The sequence below is a fragment of the Lepisma saccharinum genome, chromosome 2, assembly GCF_977018435.1.
Source record: "Lepisma saccharinum chromosome 2, izLepSacc3.1, whole genome shotgun sequence".
Taxonomy (NCBI): domain Eukaryota; kingdom Metazoa; phylum Arthropoda; class Insecta; order Zygentoma; family Lepismatidae; genus Lepisma; species Lepisma saccharinum.
Genome location: NC_139230.1, coordinates 20,892,217 through 20,907,175, shown reverse-complemented (window position 1 = coordinate 20,907,175; position 14,959 = coordinate 20,892,217). Strand labels below are relative to the sequence as shown.

Here is a 14,959-nt window from a genome sequence, read left to right as displayed (position 1 = left end):
GAATCCCGCTTCTCAATATTTTCTCTGTTCTCTCCTGTTGCCACTCCCGGCGGTCCGGCCGATGAGTTTCGCAGAGCGAACTGACGGAGAACTCAGAGTGCGACAAGTATTGCGAACTGAACGTGCGTCTGTGGTCGCTTCCTGGCTGTTGGAGCACGTGTGCATGCTTTAGGGTGGTCGGCGCCTGTCCACGTGGCTCCATGAGTGGTTTCTACTAGTGCGAGAGAAATGGCGTTTCTAGTACGTGCCCTCTTCTGTTTCCTGTGGGTCACTGCTGTACCAGGTAAGTTTCTAGTTGCACGATTTGATGTCTCGTCGTACTTTTTCGTCGCGAGGAGTCAGTTCTCCGCAACACGTGGGTTCTGAACGTAGTGATTTGGGCCGTGACGTAACAATTCTTATCGTTTGTTTGTCGAACGCGTGAATTTAGTAGATGTTTGTTTCCTAATGACGTATGAATTTTCTATCACTATATCCGGATGAATAATTTCATAAAATCCTACCAAAGCTTTATTTTTTCTCTAAAGAATATATCGAATTTGCTCACAAAGATTGGCCACCAAAGCTTTCGATAATCGTCCAAGGAGAAGTGTGCTGTAGATTGCCGAGCAACGTTTAAACTGAAATCGTGATATAAATACCTTTCCGAGACTAGATTTACATCTGTAAAAATTTTAGCGAGAAATACAAGATCGACCAGGACTCAAGCCAGCATTTTTTCGCTAAAATTTCTACATAGTACATCACCAAATCACAAGGTAGATAGATTCACATCTATCTAAGAACACAACAGCCCCTAAGTGGTCAAACCTCTGAATTACCCAATAAGTATAGTGAGAAGAATTCTTTATATTAAATCAATTATATTACAGCGTGCAATTCTTATACTTCTGTGAGATAAGTACGGTGGATATCTTTTAAAATTTCGTGAATTTTCCTTGGTAGCATTTCCGTACAAATACCAAACATCCTTTGATCAAATTGATGTTCGGAGAAAGCGAAATCAACGCGCACACGAGACTAGAGTAACAGAAACCAAAGGTGAAAAGGAGTAGATATTTTTTTTTCTCTCTTTCTTCCTCATTTGTTTCTTGAGCACGTTTGCTAGCGGCATCACAGGATATATGAGGAGGCTTTCTTTCTTGTGTGCCTCTGGCGTTGATAAGTTGCTTCGTTTCATCTAGCTTGGAGGCACATGCCGGGAACATTTGGAGTTCAAGTGAAACATGAACCGCCTGTTGAGTGTTCCCCTCGCTGTGGCTAGTCGCTGCCCCTCACGGCGGAGTTTCCCTCCCGACTCTCGGAAACTTCATCTTTCTTTGTCCCTGCTGGGGCCGAAACATGAAGAAGCGGATTAGATTGCGTTGATGCAGTTTGAAGACGCAATAAGGTTTTGCGATCCAATACAGGTTTGAACGTTCGCCAGCCGATTCAATTTTCGCTAAGTAACATCCAACGACGGGTATCATGCGCTGGGGATTACGTGGTTACCAGATTTGCCAACGCGAAACATTATTTTTATGTAATATATTTTCCGAAAACAAACCGTTGTTTTCCCCTTGCAATGATATTTCTTCATGTTCCCAGACAAGTTTGATAAAACCCAAATTCGATTTACTTCATATCACATCTATGTTCTGTAGACTAATATTTTTTTCTTTGGTATTGAACATTTCGAAAGGAAATATACTTGTAGGAGTTTAAACTAGTTTCCTAAAGTTTGTCATGACAACCCATCTCTCAAAGAGAGAGAAGACTGGAGTGGGCAAATGGTCTTCTGGCTTTTCACTGTATTGGAGGCTCGATTTTATCTAACTCTTTCCCATACAATGATAGATGGGTCGCGGGCAAGGTTTTCTGTGATTTATATATTTTGTTTTCCATGACAGAGCTTTCACAATTTAATTCAGAAAACTTCATTCGTCTTCGGCCTGCAAGCCGCTACGTCAAACCCTCTACAGTCATTTGTTATTATTGTGAGACGTCTTTATTTGCATAATTTTTGCCACCGATAAATTTGGACTTCTGACACATGATTCGCAGATAAAACTACTGAAGTTTGTTTTCTTTGACCAGTACATTTTTTAGGCTTATTACGATCGAATCTAGGCTGTTGAGATCTTAGTAAATTGTTCTTTGCAGTTTTTGTCACTAGCTCTAAGTATTGTATGTTTTTATGTAGCCAGGAGTTTGTTCAATATAAAAAATTGGAAAATGTGTGGTAGTTTGCAAAATCAATTTTCTGTAAAGGTGACGGACGTTACGTATTTTTATTTCTTTATTTAATTTCATTTCATTTTATCCACCAATAATATTCAATAGTTGTAATTCGTTAAATAGTTTAAAGAACTTGATAAGTGTTTCGTAATTTTTAAGTTTGAAATATTTGTAAAGTTTCAAACGAATGGTAGAAGAGCCCATAGTTTTCTATTTTCTGTACAGGCCGCCTTGATGTCCAAATGCGTTGAGCGACCAACACAGAATATGTCCACTGAGGGTTCCAGGTTTGATTCCTGGCCTGTGTATGAGTGTTTCTTTGTATCTCCTCATCAATGTCATCTAATCATGTCAATGCTCATAGTCACATTTTCAGAAAAGAGACTAGTAGGGCAATTACAAAACCCTACACGAATAACTGTTCGAATTTCCGTGGTTGAGGTGAGTCACATGTTCCATGATGTTTGTATATTAAATATTTGCTCATAAAGGTTCAGTGGAGAACATGTGCTTGCAGGCAAATAAATATCCACGAATATATTGCGTTCCAGCAGATTGTGTGGTTACTAAAATAAACAGTTTTTTTTGTGTTTAGAAAATCCAAATGTTATCTTACTATTAACAGGAGACAGAAGTTAAAACCCTTACTTATTTCAAGTTTAAAATAAAATTCTACTTCAACATATATTTAATGAGAAATTAAATGTTATTTATAAAGTATGGCAGCAACTGTAGATGTAAATGGGCAGAGTTCGTTACTCTTCTTTTTAGCGGCTATGAACAAATATAATCGTGCCAATTTGTATTCCAACACTTCGTCATCTTTTTATCTCTAAGGAAGAAAATACATTGTATTCATACTTAAAAAGAAAAATAGTAGATTTACCTCTCATAAGAAATATTCACCGTTTTCACATGATTTAGAGAAATTATATTGAAATAAAATATATTTTATACTAAATGCAACATTTTTAAAGTGAATTCTTTATTTCTTTGAGAATTATTAATATAATATTCACTTTACCTTAAGGCTTATAACACTAATTTTATCTGCGATTCCAAACCAAGAAACAAACTCATTTATGCTTAACATTGCGTGCGATCATTTGAACTTTGAGAACATTAATAATTGCAGTTTGAAAGATATTAATAACCACTTTTACATTGCAAAGTGTTAAAAGTTCAATATTGTGTATATTTCACACAAACTCTGCATTGAAATTACAACACTCCCAGTTGTAAACTGAAGAACGTAACAGTTAATAACACATACTGCGTGTTGTCTATTCAAGCAACATACAAGCATTATTCTACCGAAAATAATTGAATTATAAGTAAATAAGCGATATGTTGTGATGACAATTATTTCATTGGAAAAGTCATATCAATAAAGGAAAGGGAAAGAAGGATTAGTCTGTTTTCTGATTCTGGTGCTTAAAATTTAACACACATAATTTTGTTCTAATTAAAACTTTGAACTAACTTTCTGTTGCAACTTATTTCAAAGGCTCAATATTCTATACATATGTGTGTGTGTGTGTGTGATTATTTAGAGAAAGCGAGAGACAAAGGGGTAGGGAAAATAGCAGCAAAATATATAAATGTGTACAGTATATATGATTTGTATACATATAATACATATAAATTGATGAAGTACTCCTAAAAGTTTTTTAACTCAACCTTTCTTAAGGGACTTATTGGAGAAATACTCATACGTTTAGTTCATTTTCAGAATATACACATGCTCAATTCAAGGGTAATCAAGAAAAAGAATAAAAATATATTTTCTAAATATCTAAATATCAGTATCTCGATGCCTACGTGTGTTTGTTCACGTGCGTTTCTAAGCATACATCGATTTCATCTTAATGTAAAATTGTTCTCTTGAATACTTTGCCAAATGACAGTAAAAACCTTCCATCATCTCACTGTAATCTACAACTTTCTATGTGCACTAATTGTTCAAAGGAACACGCGATAAATATGAACGCTAGCGAAAGATTGTATGAGAATTTCCCCCGTGTTTTCACCAAGTTTGGCATAACTGCCGTATGGGTATCATAATTTACCTCGCAATCGAGCGGCCATCGACCAACAGAGAAATAACCTGGTGCTTCCGGTGATAAACGCCCCTGGAGGAAAATCGCAAGCACAGACTTCATACACGCAGTCAAAGGGAATATAGAATCACCACACATCAGGTAACACTTGTTTCAAAAGCTTTCATTATAATGTGTGTGCGGTGGGTTGGCCGTGAGAACACATTCAGAAATTATGCGACGAGATAGTAGCGTTGGGTTTTGGTAAACTAAACAAAAGAGGTAAAGCTATCCCTGTGCCTTGCAGAATGCCTTGGGCACATAGGGGGTGTAGTTATACTGGAGGTTATGTGGTCAGCCCCACGCTTCAATGGAGTTTATCCTTTCAGGGTTGCCCCCAGTTACACATTAATTACAGCCTGGCTGAGCCCAAAAGTCACTCTATGCAGATACCTTGGTATAAAAAGTACCCATCTGAGGTAACTTACCACAAGGAATCGAACCCTTATCTCCCGTGTCGCAGTCTACCATTAGTTTAACAAAACTAATAGATTGTATTACTAGAGCATCCGGTCAAATCAATTAACGCACGACTATTTTGAACTAACATGTAAGAAGGAGAAATATCTAGTAATTTATTGGAGGTTAACATAACTCTTCGGAACATCTGTTTACTGTGCAATCAATATGACTTCAGCTCATGTCCAATGCGATGGGAATTCCATTGTCTTTACAAGATTTTGTACTGTAATTAATGGACACTGAATCGTGTATATACTGAAATGTTGAATGTAAATACAACACTTTATCTACCAATGTGAAGTATTTAATTTTGATCGATGAATGTGCATCTATTGTATCATTGTTTATTCTTGTATTTCCCCTTATTTATTTTGTTATTTCTTATTTTTCTTGTATGTATAATATTACTTATATGTTTATTTCATGTAGATAAAATTTAAACATTTTTATACGCCTGCTTTTTACACATATCTGTATGGCTATATTCCCACATAGTCCGTTATTATAAAGAATCTTTTTCTTAATTAGTTTTTGTCAATTTCTGAAGGCAAGTACTAGAATGGAGAAATCATTTTCTGTCCACATTTCGTTCTTCTATCTTGCGTCCGCTCATCTTCAATGCCGCGATTAAACTATGTAGTTATCGTTTACCGCCGAACTATTTCTTGATTTGAAAAATAATAATTTGAGTATAATTTCATTATTTTAAAATGTGGTTTTCAACAGACTGTTGTAATGTACTTCTATCTGCGCTAAATACACAATATCATTTATTTCCCAAATACACTAAATACTAACACACGTTCTTCAACCAATACTACCGTGCTTTTAACATGACATAATATTTGAAAATGAGACGAAGCTGTGTTATTGTACGGTATACTTTTTATATTAGATATTTATCTAAGTTTAATTACTAATATCGATACCAATTATTAAAATGTCAATGAATAATGCACTTCTGTGTGTTTTGGTATGTTGAGTATGAGTATTAGTGCTGCATTTGATCGCACTTTTACATACTTTTACAGGAATCTCTGGAGCTAGGGAACAAAAACAAGTTTCTGTTCGAGTAGTGATTCGAGAGAATTCGATGAAAGGACGCGTGAGAGGAGAAGTGAGTGAATGGAGGGGAAAAAGCTGCAGACGTTTGCAGCAACGCACACTGCTTTGCTCCGCCCACTTGCTTTCTCCCCTCCTGTGCCGTTATGCGTCGCTGCCTTGCTCTGCAGATTGGCGAGACAGCGTGTAAATCTCTTTCATATGAACACTAAGATCAGGGTTCGAGTAGTGTTCTGGGTATGAATGTTCTGTGAAATGTTCCTTTACCAATTTCTTCTGCACTTTGTCCCGGGAATCTGTGGAGTAAGGCCTCGCATAATGGTAGAGAAGGGAAGAAAGTGAGCGAGTGCAGCAAAGCAGTACGCGCTGCTAGCAGCTGGTTGCAGCAGCCGCATTTTACTCTTCTGCAAACATTTTCCCTCTCTTACGTTCATAGGTCGAGCCCTCTCGAGTTCATACTTGGGCAGACATGTTTTCGTTCACTTGCTCCAAAGATTCCCGGGATTGAGTATAATAATATATCATCATCATCAGCGCGATTAGCCAAAGTTGCAGAAAAGAGACAACAATTAGGAATCGGATATGAAGAAATAGCTTTGATTTGGTTCATTCTACCTCGGCTATCTTTATTCAGCTAACATCCAATCATAGGTCTGGTGTCATTGTATAAATGAGTTTTCTATGTCTCCACGTCATTTAATAAGCAATGGCTAATTTGCTTCAACCACTCGAAGAAGAACGCTTTATTTTCATCATAACACTTTCTAGTTAGCCAGACAAACACGGAATATCGATTGTTTAAAGTCCCTCGTTTGACCTATATGTGTTTTTCCATCAAGCGACTAAACATGGTAATTCTATCTGACATCGCACGTATTTTCGTGGACATAAGTGATTTATGGTCAGGTAAATTATGCGGCTGCTTTGATATTTGCACTTTGATGCAGGTATCAGCAATCAAGTTGAGGTAATCAAGCATAAAAGTTAGGTATCGTGAATTTGGTTGAGTCATGGACCTCTGACGTCAAATTACGTTATAGGGCATCCGACAGTTTTTCCCGCTGGGACAAATAATTCGTGTAAGTGGCGTGTTCCGGCTTTTGATCGCGTATCTGTATCATTGCGACGCTATTAAATCCATAAACATACATTACAGTTTCATTGATTCATTGATTCAGTTTATTTTACTTCGCATTTGTGCCACTTTTGGCTAATCGCAAAGATGAGGATGAATGGTGATTAGATGGACAATCACTATGGACGACACAACCCTACCCCACAAAGGATTATACTGGCTGTGAGGCCAGACGACACAGTCAGCAAAATGCAGTCAAGGGTATACTACGTGCAATGGAAAGCATTATAATGTATAACTTATTTCTATTTATTTATATATATATATATATATATGTTATAACTTTGTTTAGAATTATATATAAGGTGATAAGATAACACGTTTCTATTCTTTTTACTGGTTATATTAAAACCAGAAATCCCATTTTAAGTAATTATAGAGAAATATAATATATAGTTTTTCAACTTATTACGTCTGCTGTCTTAAATCATGAAATGTATTGAGTATTGCTATTGCAAGATAGCTAGTATCCATATATCTCAATTATATACTTCTTTCTAAAATTAAACATTTACTTGTCAATAATTAGTTATTACATGTTATACATTTTCAAGCAATATGATTAAATTGTTTATCATAAACATATTAACGTCCCACACCGTGGCCGTGCGGTCAATGTCGTGAGGGTTTTGTTTTTCTTTTTAACACTCATGTTACATCAAACCAGCAATTTAAAAATTTAGTCTGTCGAATCAAAAAACGTGGCGAAAGTCTACATGTATGCTTATTCATATTCACATATAGTCTGTTTCATACTGCAATCGTGTATATATATTTGTATCGAAGTGCGCGTATAATTTAATTTTAGTACGTGCACTAACGACTTTCTTGACATCGTGATGTTTATGGGCAGACTGTGAATAATTTAACTGAGGATTTACAGGCTGCATTTTCCGAGATTTGGCAGGATATATTTAATAACGTTTGTAGCAAAAACTAAGAAATGTATTAGCATATATTGTTATTATTGGTATTTTGATACCAGATATTCTGTTCTAGTACTTTGAAGTCGAATTAATTCTAGACCAAATACTTTGCTTGATCTACCAGTTCTAAATTATTACTCAAGCTCGTAAATTCAATATTTACATGGACTTGTTTTCAATACAACAATAGGTAAATCTACCTTCTTTTTCTCAGTGATAATTTTATTATGGACTTCCAAATAATGCAGAAACCATTACAAGAAACTTTAATTCTAATATTTGGTATTCTTTATATTAAGTAGATTTTACCATTAAAACAACTATCAAGTTATTGTTATTATTTGTCGTCGTTCTCTCTAATGTGTTAATGTGTAATAGGAAATTTTAATGTGTAGGTAAATATAGAAATAGTTGAGTAACATTGTGTTAACCTATTGTAATGAAGCACCTCCGAGCAAACCCTCCTGAAACAAGTGCTTTGTGTTCTTCTTGCATAAAGATCACACTACTTGGAAGTTTGTTGCATTATACTGTAAGTCTGTATGTGATCGTAGAACCTTACCGAGTTTAGAATATAATGGGCGATCATCTTGGGGCGACAAGAGTATTAAAACCATGGCATTCCAGTTATTTCAACATTTTGAAAAATGAAGATAATCAGGAGTGTTCGAATTTGACATAAAACCGAGAGCATAATTCACAATTTGACTGACGAATGTTCATAAGTATATATTATGCCACATTTATCCTTTCTACCCTAGCATTCGAAAATATATCCGAGAGAAAGAGAGAGAGAGAGAGTTTCAATTAGCGCATAGAGTTTTAACGTTGCCATTGACGTTCAATGTGCAGGGTGCCGACAGACCTGGAAAACCGGGAAAAGTCAGGGAATTTGAGGTGTCAAAAAGTCATTGAAATGTCAGGGAATTTCGTCTTCATTGACCTTTTTATTTATTTATTTATTTATTTAAAGATATCGTTATGGAACTCTGCACGAAAACAGGAAATCTCGTTCGTAACTTTTAGGCCCCTTTTATGCGCAACACAACCACGGCGCCAGAAACCAGTGACGGCAGGAGGAGAGAGAGAGAGAGAAATTTCTCTCGCCCGGGCTTCTCGGCGGGAATTTTAAATTCGAACACTTTTTGGAGGAACATTGTTATAACTCGGGCACTAGGGGAGCAATCTACTTCGGATAACTTTTGTTTTGCAGCTAAAACATCAGCGCATGCAACCGTGTATAATTCAGAACACCGAACCGAGGAAGGGGGGCTTGGGAGGGACACGTCCCTCGACTTTCAATGGAAAAATCATAAAAACCTGGAGTTTGCCCTCTCTTCTCCCGCTATTTTGGGGAGAAGGTGCGAACTTTAGTATTAATTTCAAGAAATGGACATTTCTCAAGAGAATGAAATATGTCTCATGTTCTTTGGTGCCATACAAGTTGAATAATAAGCCAAAATGTGATTATTATTTTGTTTTACGAAAAATAGGTAATTTGCATTTTTGGAGGAAAATTGTTATAACTCTGGCACTATGGGAGCAATCTACTTCGGATAAGTTTTGTTTTTCAGCTAAAACATCAGAGCATGCAAACGTGTACAATTGAGAACGCCGAACTGAGGAAGGGGGGTTTGGGGGCGCGACCACCGAATTTCAATGAAAAAAACATAAAAATCTGGAGCTTGCCCCTTCTTCCCCCGCTATTTTGGAGAGTATTATATATTAGTATTCTCTTGAAAGAATGGACGTTTCCAAGAGATTGAAATATGTTCCATGTTCCTGGGTGTCATACAAGTTGGCATACATATGGTATCATCAGGCGTGCCTCCCTGATAGCGCAGTGGTAGCGTTGTTGCCTTGTAATCAAGGGGTCCCGGGTTCGATACCCGGTGGAGGCACAAGTGGTTCGGATCCCACTTTAAACTGTAGGTCCAGTCCCAATTAGCCTTACTGTGCATAAAGTGGACTTAAAACAACAAATCAATCAATCAATCATCGGGCCAGTACGACCTTACTCTGATGATACCATATGGTATCATCGAGGGAGTAAAGGTTAAGCCTCTAAATATTATGTGGAAAATGCATTGAATTATCATTTGTTCTTGTCCGTATGGGAGTAGTAAGAATACTTGTCAACAGATGGAGCGGATAAGAGCGGGTGGCGCCGTCCGATAGTTGTCGGACATCATAGTAAGGCATTTTGTTGGGCAAACTGAAGGTTGATTGATTGATTGATTTGGTGTTTTAAGTCCACTTTATGCACAGTAAGGCTAATCGGGACTGGACCTACAGTTTAAAGTGGGATCCGAACCACTTGTGCCTCCGATGGGTATCGAACCCGGGACCCCTTGATTACAAGGCGACGACGCTACCACTGTGCCATCGGGGAGGCCTGCAAACTGAAGGAACATGGAAACAAATAGGTTCCATTGATACATACGATTTTTGTCGAATATCGCCACCCGACAAAGTATCTCACTACAACGTGCGACAGAAATTGCATGGACTGCAACATCCAACAAAAATCGCATGCATAAACAAGAAGAGCTTTAGACTGCAAATATGCTGCTGGAATTTTTTTACTCTTCTGGCTCACCTCACGTTATTTTATGTAGCTGTGCTTACGAAGGTTTTCTTTCATCATCCTGACGCATTACTGGTTTCGCACAAGTTAACATACATTTACAATGACATTGCACTATTCTTATATATCAAGAAGAATCCAACCAAACGGGATATACTCGTATATTTAATACTATCACGAAAAAGTGAAACATAAATCTGCATTGGTGAACGTTATAAAAATTGGCAAGTTCATGTTCCCAACCTCAAATTTACTGCAACACTAGTATCGCAATGAAATTAACGCCACTCTCTGTCCTGTCTGTTTAAACTCGTAAGAGATGGTCATTAATCTCTCACTGAGTAAGGTTAATGACCAATATTATTATATAAAATACAAATAATAAATACGTAAATATTTTAATATCATATTTACTCGAATCATTCAATCATAAAAGCCTATCACTTTCTTCAAGAATTGACTTTTCTCTGCCAGCCCTGCTAAATTTTTACTTTCCCTCTACTGATTTATACGAGGGGTGGCCAGAAAGTAATTTCCGATTAGTAGGGACATTGATTTTTCGCAAACGCCAAAACCGTTAAAAATGGTAATTGCTGCGATGTTATGTTTAGTAATGTGCATTGATGTCTGGACACATTTCTCGCCCATTCGAAATATCGAAATAATGCGTATTTGGCATAAAATGCGAATTGTTGGCGTTTTTAGCGATTTTTTTTAAAAAAATGTCCTAAAACAACGAAGAATTTCATGAAATCTAACATTCTTGTCTTTTCTAAGCCATGTTTGTGTACATAGAACATGCAAGTTTTCCAACATTTTACTCAAGAGTAAACTATAGAGTTATACGTACATGGAATAATTCCGACAGCCACATTAAATCATGTATTTCCCACGATTTTTTCAACTTCTATCAAAACCATTTGCATCACAGAGGAAAGTGGCAGGGTTCTAACAGGAGGTGGTGTGCGTATCTACCGTCACACGGGAGCCACATCTTCGTATTTGTCGCACGAGATATGTTTTGAATTACCAAGATAAGTGCGCACCTTCGGCATTTGTCGAGCGAGTAATAATGGAGCTCAGTCGTTAGGGTGTCTGACTACTATGCAAGAGACCCGGGGTCGATCACCTGCGAGGGAGAACCGGGATGTTTTCCACCTATTCAAACTGCTCAGGCACCCACCCAGCATCATATGAAGCTGGTACCTTGAGGAAACTTTGAGGGATAAAGGTAGCCAGGAGCGTGGTGCTGATCAAATCACCCCAACCTTCAGCCGTGATCAAGAAAGTGCAGGGCCCTAACTCCACACCCTTATACACCTTCATGGAAAAGTGCAGGGGAGCACTTTACTTTTACTTCCTCAAAAATCTGTTCCAACATATCAAACTGTCACGAAAATACGTAGACCATGTGACCTGCAATTTAAAAGAATAGTTTAAAAGCGCAATGGAGTATTAAGTTTCGGTATATTTGGCAGATAAATGTTCTAAAACAAAAACTCGTATTTTGGGAAACGTAACACTAACAAGTCAAAAAAAGGTAATGCCAATTTTTGGTGCCATAATATATCGGTATCTGTCACGTGAGATTGATTGATTTTAATTTTTTGGGTGCATAGCCACTTATGGTCATTATGCACCCTTCAGTATATACGGGGAAAATTCCATTATCTAAAATCCTTACCTTAAAATTAAAAAAGGGGTATGGTAAATAACTTTCCCAAAATAACTTTCAAGATATCAAACTCTCACTAAGAGGCGTATGCTAAAATGAAAATGTGAATTTTGGGAAAAGTAACACCGTATAGTAAGAAAAATAAAATAAAATACACCAATTTGAAAAAAAACAACATAATATCAAGGTCCCTACCGATTAGGCATAAATAAAACATGAATATCGGTTGTAATTTCTTGCATTAGTAACAGTGAGTCCTAACCTAATTTTCGGCATAATCACCATCGTTGTTCTGGCATTTGTTGTAGAATGGAACTAAATTTTGTATGCCCATGGTATATGTGTCTGACAGCAAAGACTGGAACTATCTCTACCGCAGTGTAGCTGTCAAATCCTTGCCCTGCCAGAAACCTCTTCAGTTAAACAAAGAGATGAAAGTCTGTACATTCAAGGCCAGGGCTGTACAGGGAGTAGTCCAAGATCTCTCACCTGAAGTCATGCAAAGGGCCCGCGTGTACTCAGCTGTATGGGGTTGTGCACATTCTATCGGCCTTCCGTGAATTGTCTGCACCATCGTCTGACCATACTATCACTCACGACGTCCGGTCTGCACACCTCACACGATTGCTGGTGGCTCTGTGCCAAATTCTGAGTGTGCAATGCAGGCTACATCCCAGTCGGTGGGAGACTGTAAGGCAGCTGCAATCTATAACCTAGAACTGTTCTAAAACGGCTGCATTGCAACTGTACCAGATTACAGTTACATCCCACTTCTTCCTGCCTGCATGTGTGGGTGTCGCTCTCCGACCACTAGTGCTGCGTATAGGCACCATTGGAACTTTTTTCAGGACGTCCCTCGTATATGAACTTTCAGAAGCTTTTATTATTAGAGTGTTTCTGTTTTGATGTGTGGTTAGCTAAATCAGGTACCTATACAATGCAATTCTATAAATTCCTTGCGTTAAATTTCTAATGCCTACATACCCTTTTCGTCAGCATTAATGGTATAACTGCATGTTGTCAGTTTCACAGTACTTCACTTGGATATACTGTACTGAAGCAGAAATCCCATTGATAATATAAGGAAATATGACACTTTATTTTGTTCGATTCAATTGTTTCACTTATATGCAAGAGTTAAGTTGTTTGCTTTACAGAGAAGAGAGAAGTAGCTTTATGCATCGAAAAATGAGTCCGCACTCATGGTTCTTGCAAGCAAAGGGTTCCAAACGTCAGTGGAAATATCAACATATAATACCGAGAATGTATAAGTAGACTGATAAATTACAAATTGTATTTCTTAATCAATCACTCTTCACTCTTATCTCATTTAGTCGTAACTTTAAAAATAATCAAGTATTTTGTTTTAAACTTACTGCGTATGACAAAATTGCGTAATCCTTCCCTAGCTTGTGAATTGTAATAATTTTCCAAATTCACTATTTTGCAGTTTGAATTCAAATCATAGAGAATAGAGAAATTAAGTCAATTTCATAGGGGATAATATTGGTACTTAACAAAACCGTACGTGGATCTGTATGAGTTTATTATTTCCATTTGCAAAAACATCGATTTAGTTTAGTTTGTAATTGTCAGGGAAAAATGTAAATTTTGTCCTGGAAAACCTGGGAAAGTCAGGGAATTTCATTTCTGCTTGTTTGTAGCCACCCTGATGTGGTTGTTAGTTAGTTTACTTGAAAACCTCACACAGGAAGGTTTTTTAACTCATTGCACGGCTCAGACTGAATTTTTTAAAAAATATGTCACACAAAGAGAAATCCTGAAATGTTTATATTGTATGTTATTTTAGTTACAAATAGATGCCTCGTTAAACATCTCAAGTGTTAGAAAATTAATGATTATGTGGGAAACATGATAAAAGTGCTGTATCATCGTCATATAATCCGAGTTGGAAAAATAGTTGCTCTACTAGAATAGCAATTTACATATGTTTTGGATGCAGTATTCATCTCCGCGTTGGGATATATTTGACATCATCAACGTCACCAGTAATTCAAAGGCAAAATATCCTATTGTGATATATCACTGTTGGGATACTTTAACACTTGGAAAAGAGCAGGTGAAGCTAGAGGTAAGTAGCTCACTTGGTAAGAGAAACGGTCCAGTGCGCTAGAGATGCAGGTTCAACAATAATATAGTTCCCGTGTTTGCTGAAACTCATTTAACGTAAAAAAGGTAAAGTGCTCCCCTGTGCTTAGCACCACGCCATAGAGGGGTGTGGGGGTAACGCCCAAACATACAAATATGTGTGAAAATACAAATAAGTTCACTAATTTTACATTGATATACCACTTTAAAGGAATAGAGTAATGAATTTCTCTTGGAACTGTTACATTAGGTTTATTTCTTCGTCGATTCCACCAATTTACCATACTTCACAGCCGTCGGGATTGCCCTAGAGAGGTAGAAAATACACGGTCAATAACCTAAATAGGCCTCCCCGATGGCGCAGTGGTAGTGTCGTCTCCTTGTAATCAAGGGGTCCCAGGTTCGATACCCAGTGGAGGCACATAGTGGTTTGGATCCCACTTTAAACTGTAGGTCCAGTCCCGATTAGCCTTACTGTACATAAAGTGGACTTAAGACACCAATATTGTGTACATAGACGCTAATACTTTCATGTATTATTTTTTTCTCTTCTCTCTTGTTATTTATTCACAGTGTATTATGTTCAACATAACTGGGAAATGTATCCTGTGCTGAACAAATAAATAATAATAATAATAATAATCAATCAATAACCTAAATACAAATATTCCCGCCGACCTCCGTGTC

The 14,959-nt window shown here is 37.2% G+C and overlaps 1 protein-coding gene across 1 annotated transcript in view; it reads left to right on the top strand.

Moving 5' to 3' along the window:
- The first annotated feature begins 214 nt into the window (after nt 1-214).
- LOC145981412 (cell adhesion molecule Dscam2-like) overlaps nt 215-14,959 on the top strand; it is an 842,890-nt gene continuing 828,145 nt past the window's right edge. The window contains 1 exon segment of the mRNA XM_083114650.1: nt 215-283. Coding sequence (XP_082970776.1) covers nt 229-283 — 55 coding nt within the window. The 5' untranslated portion in view covers nt 215-228.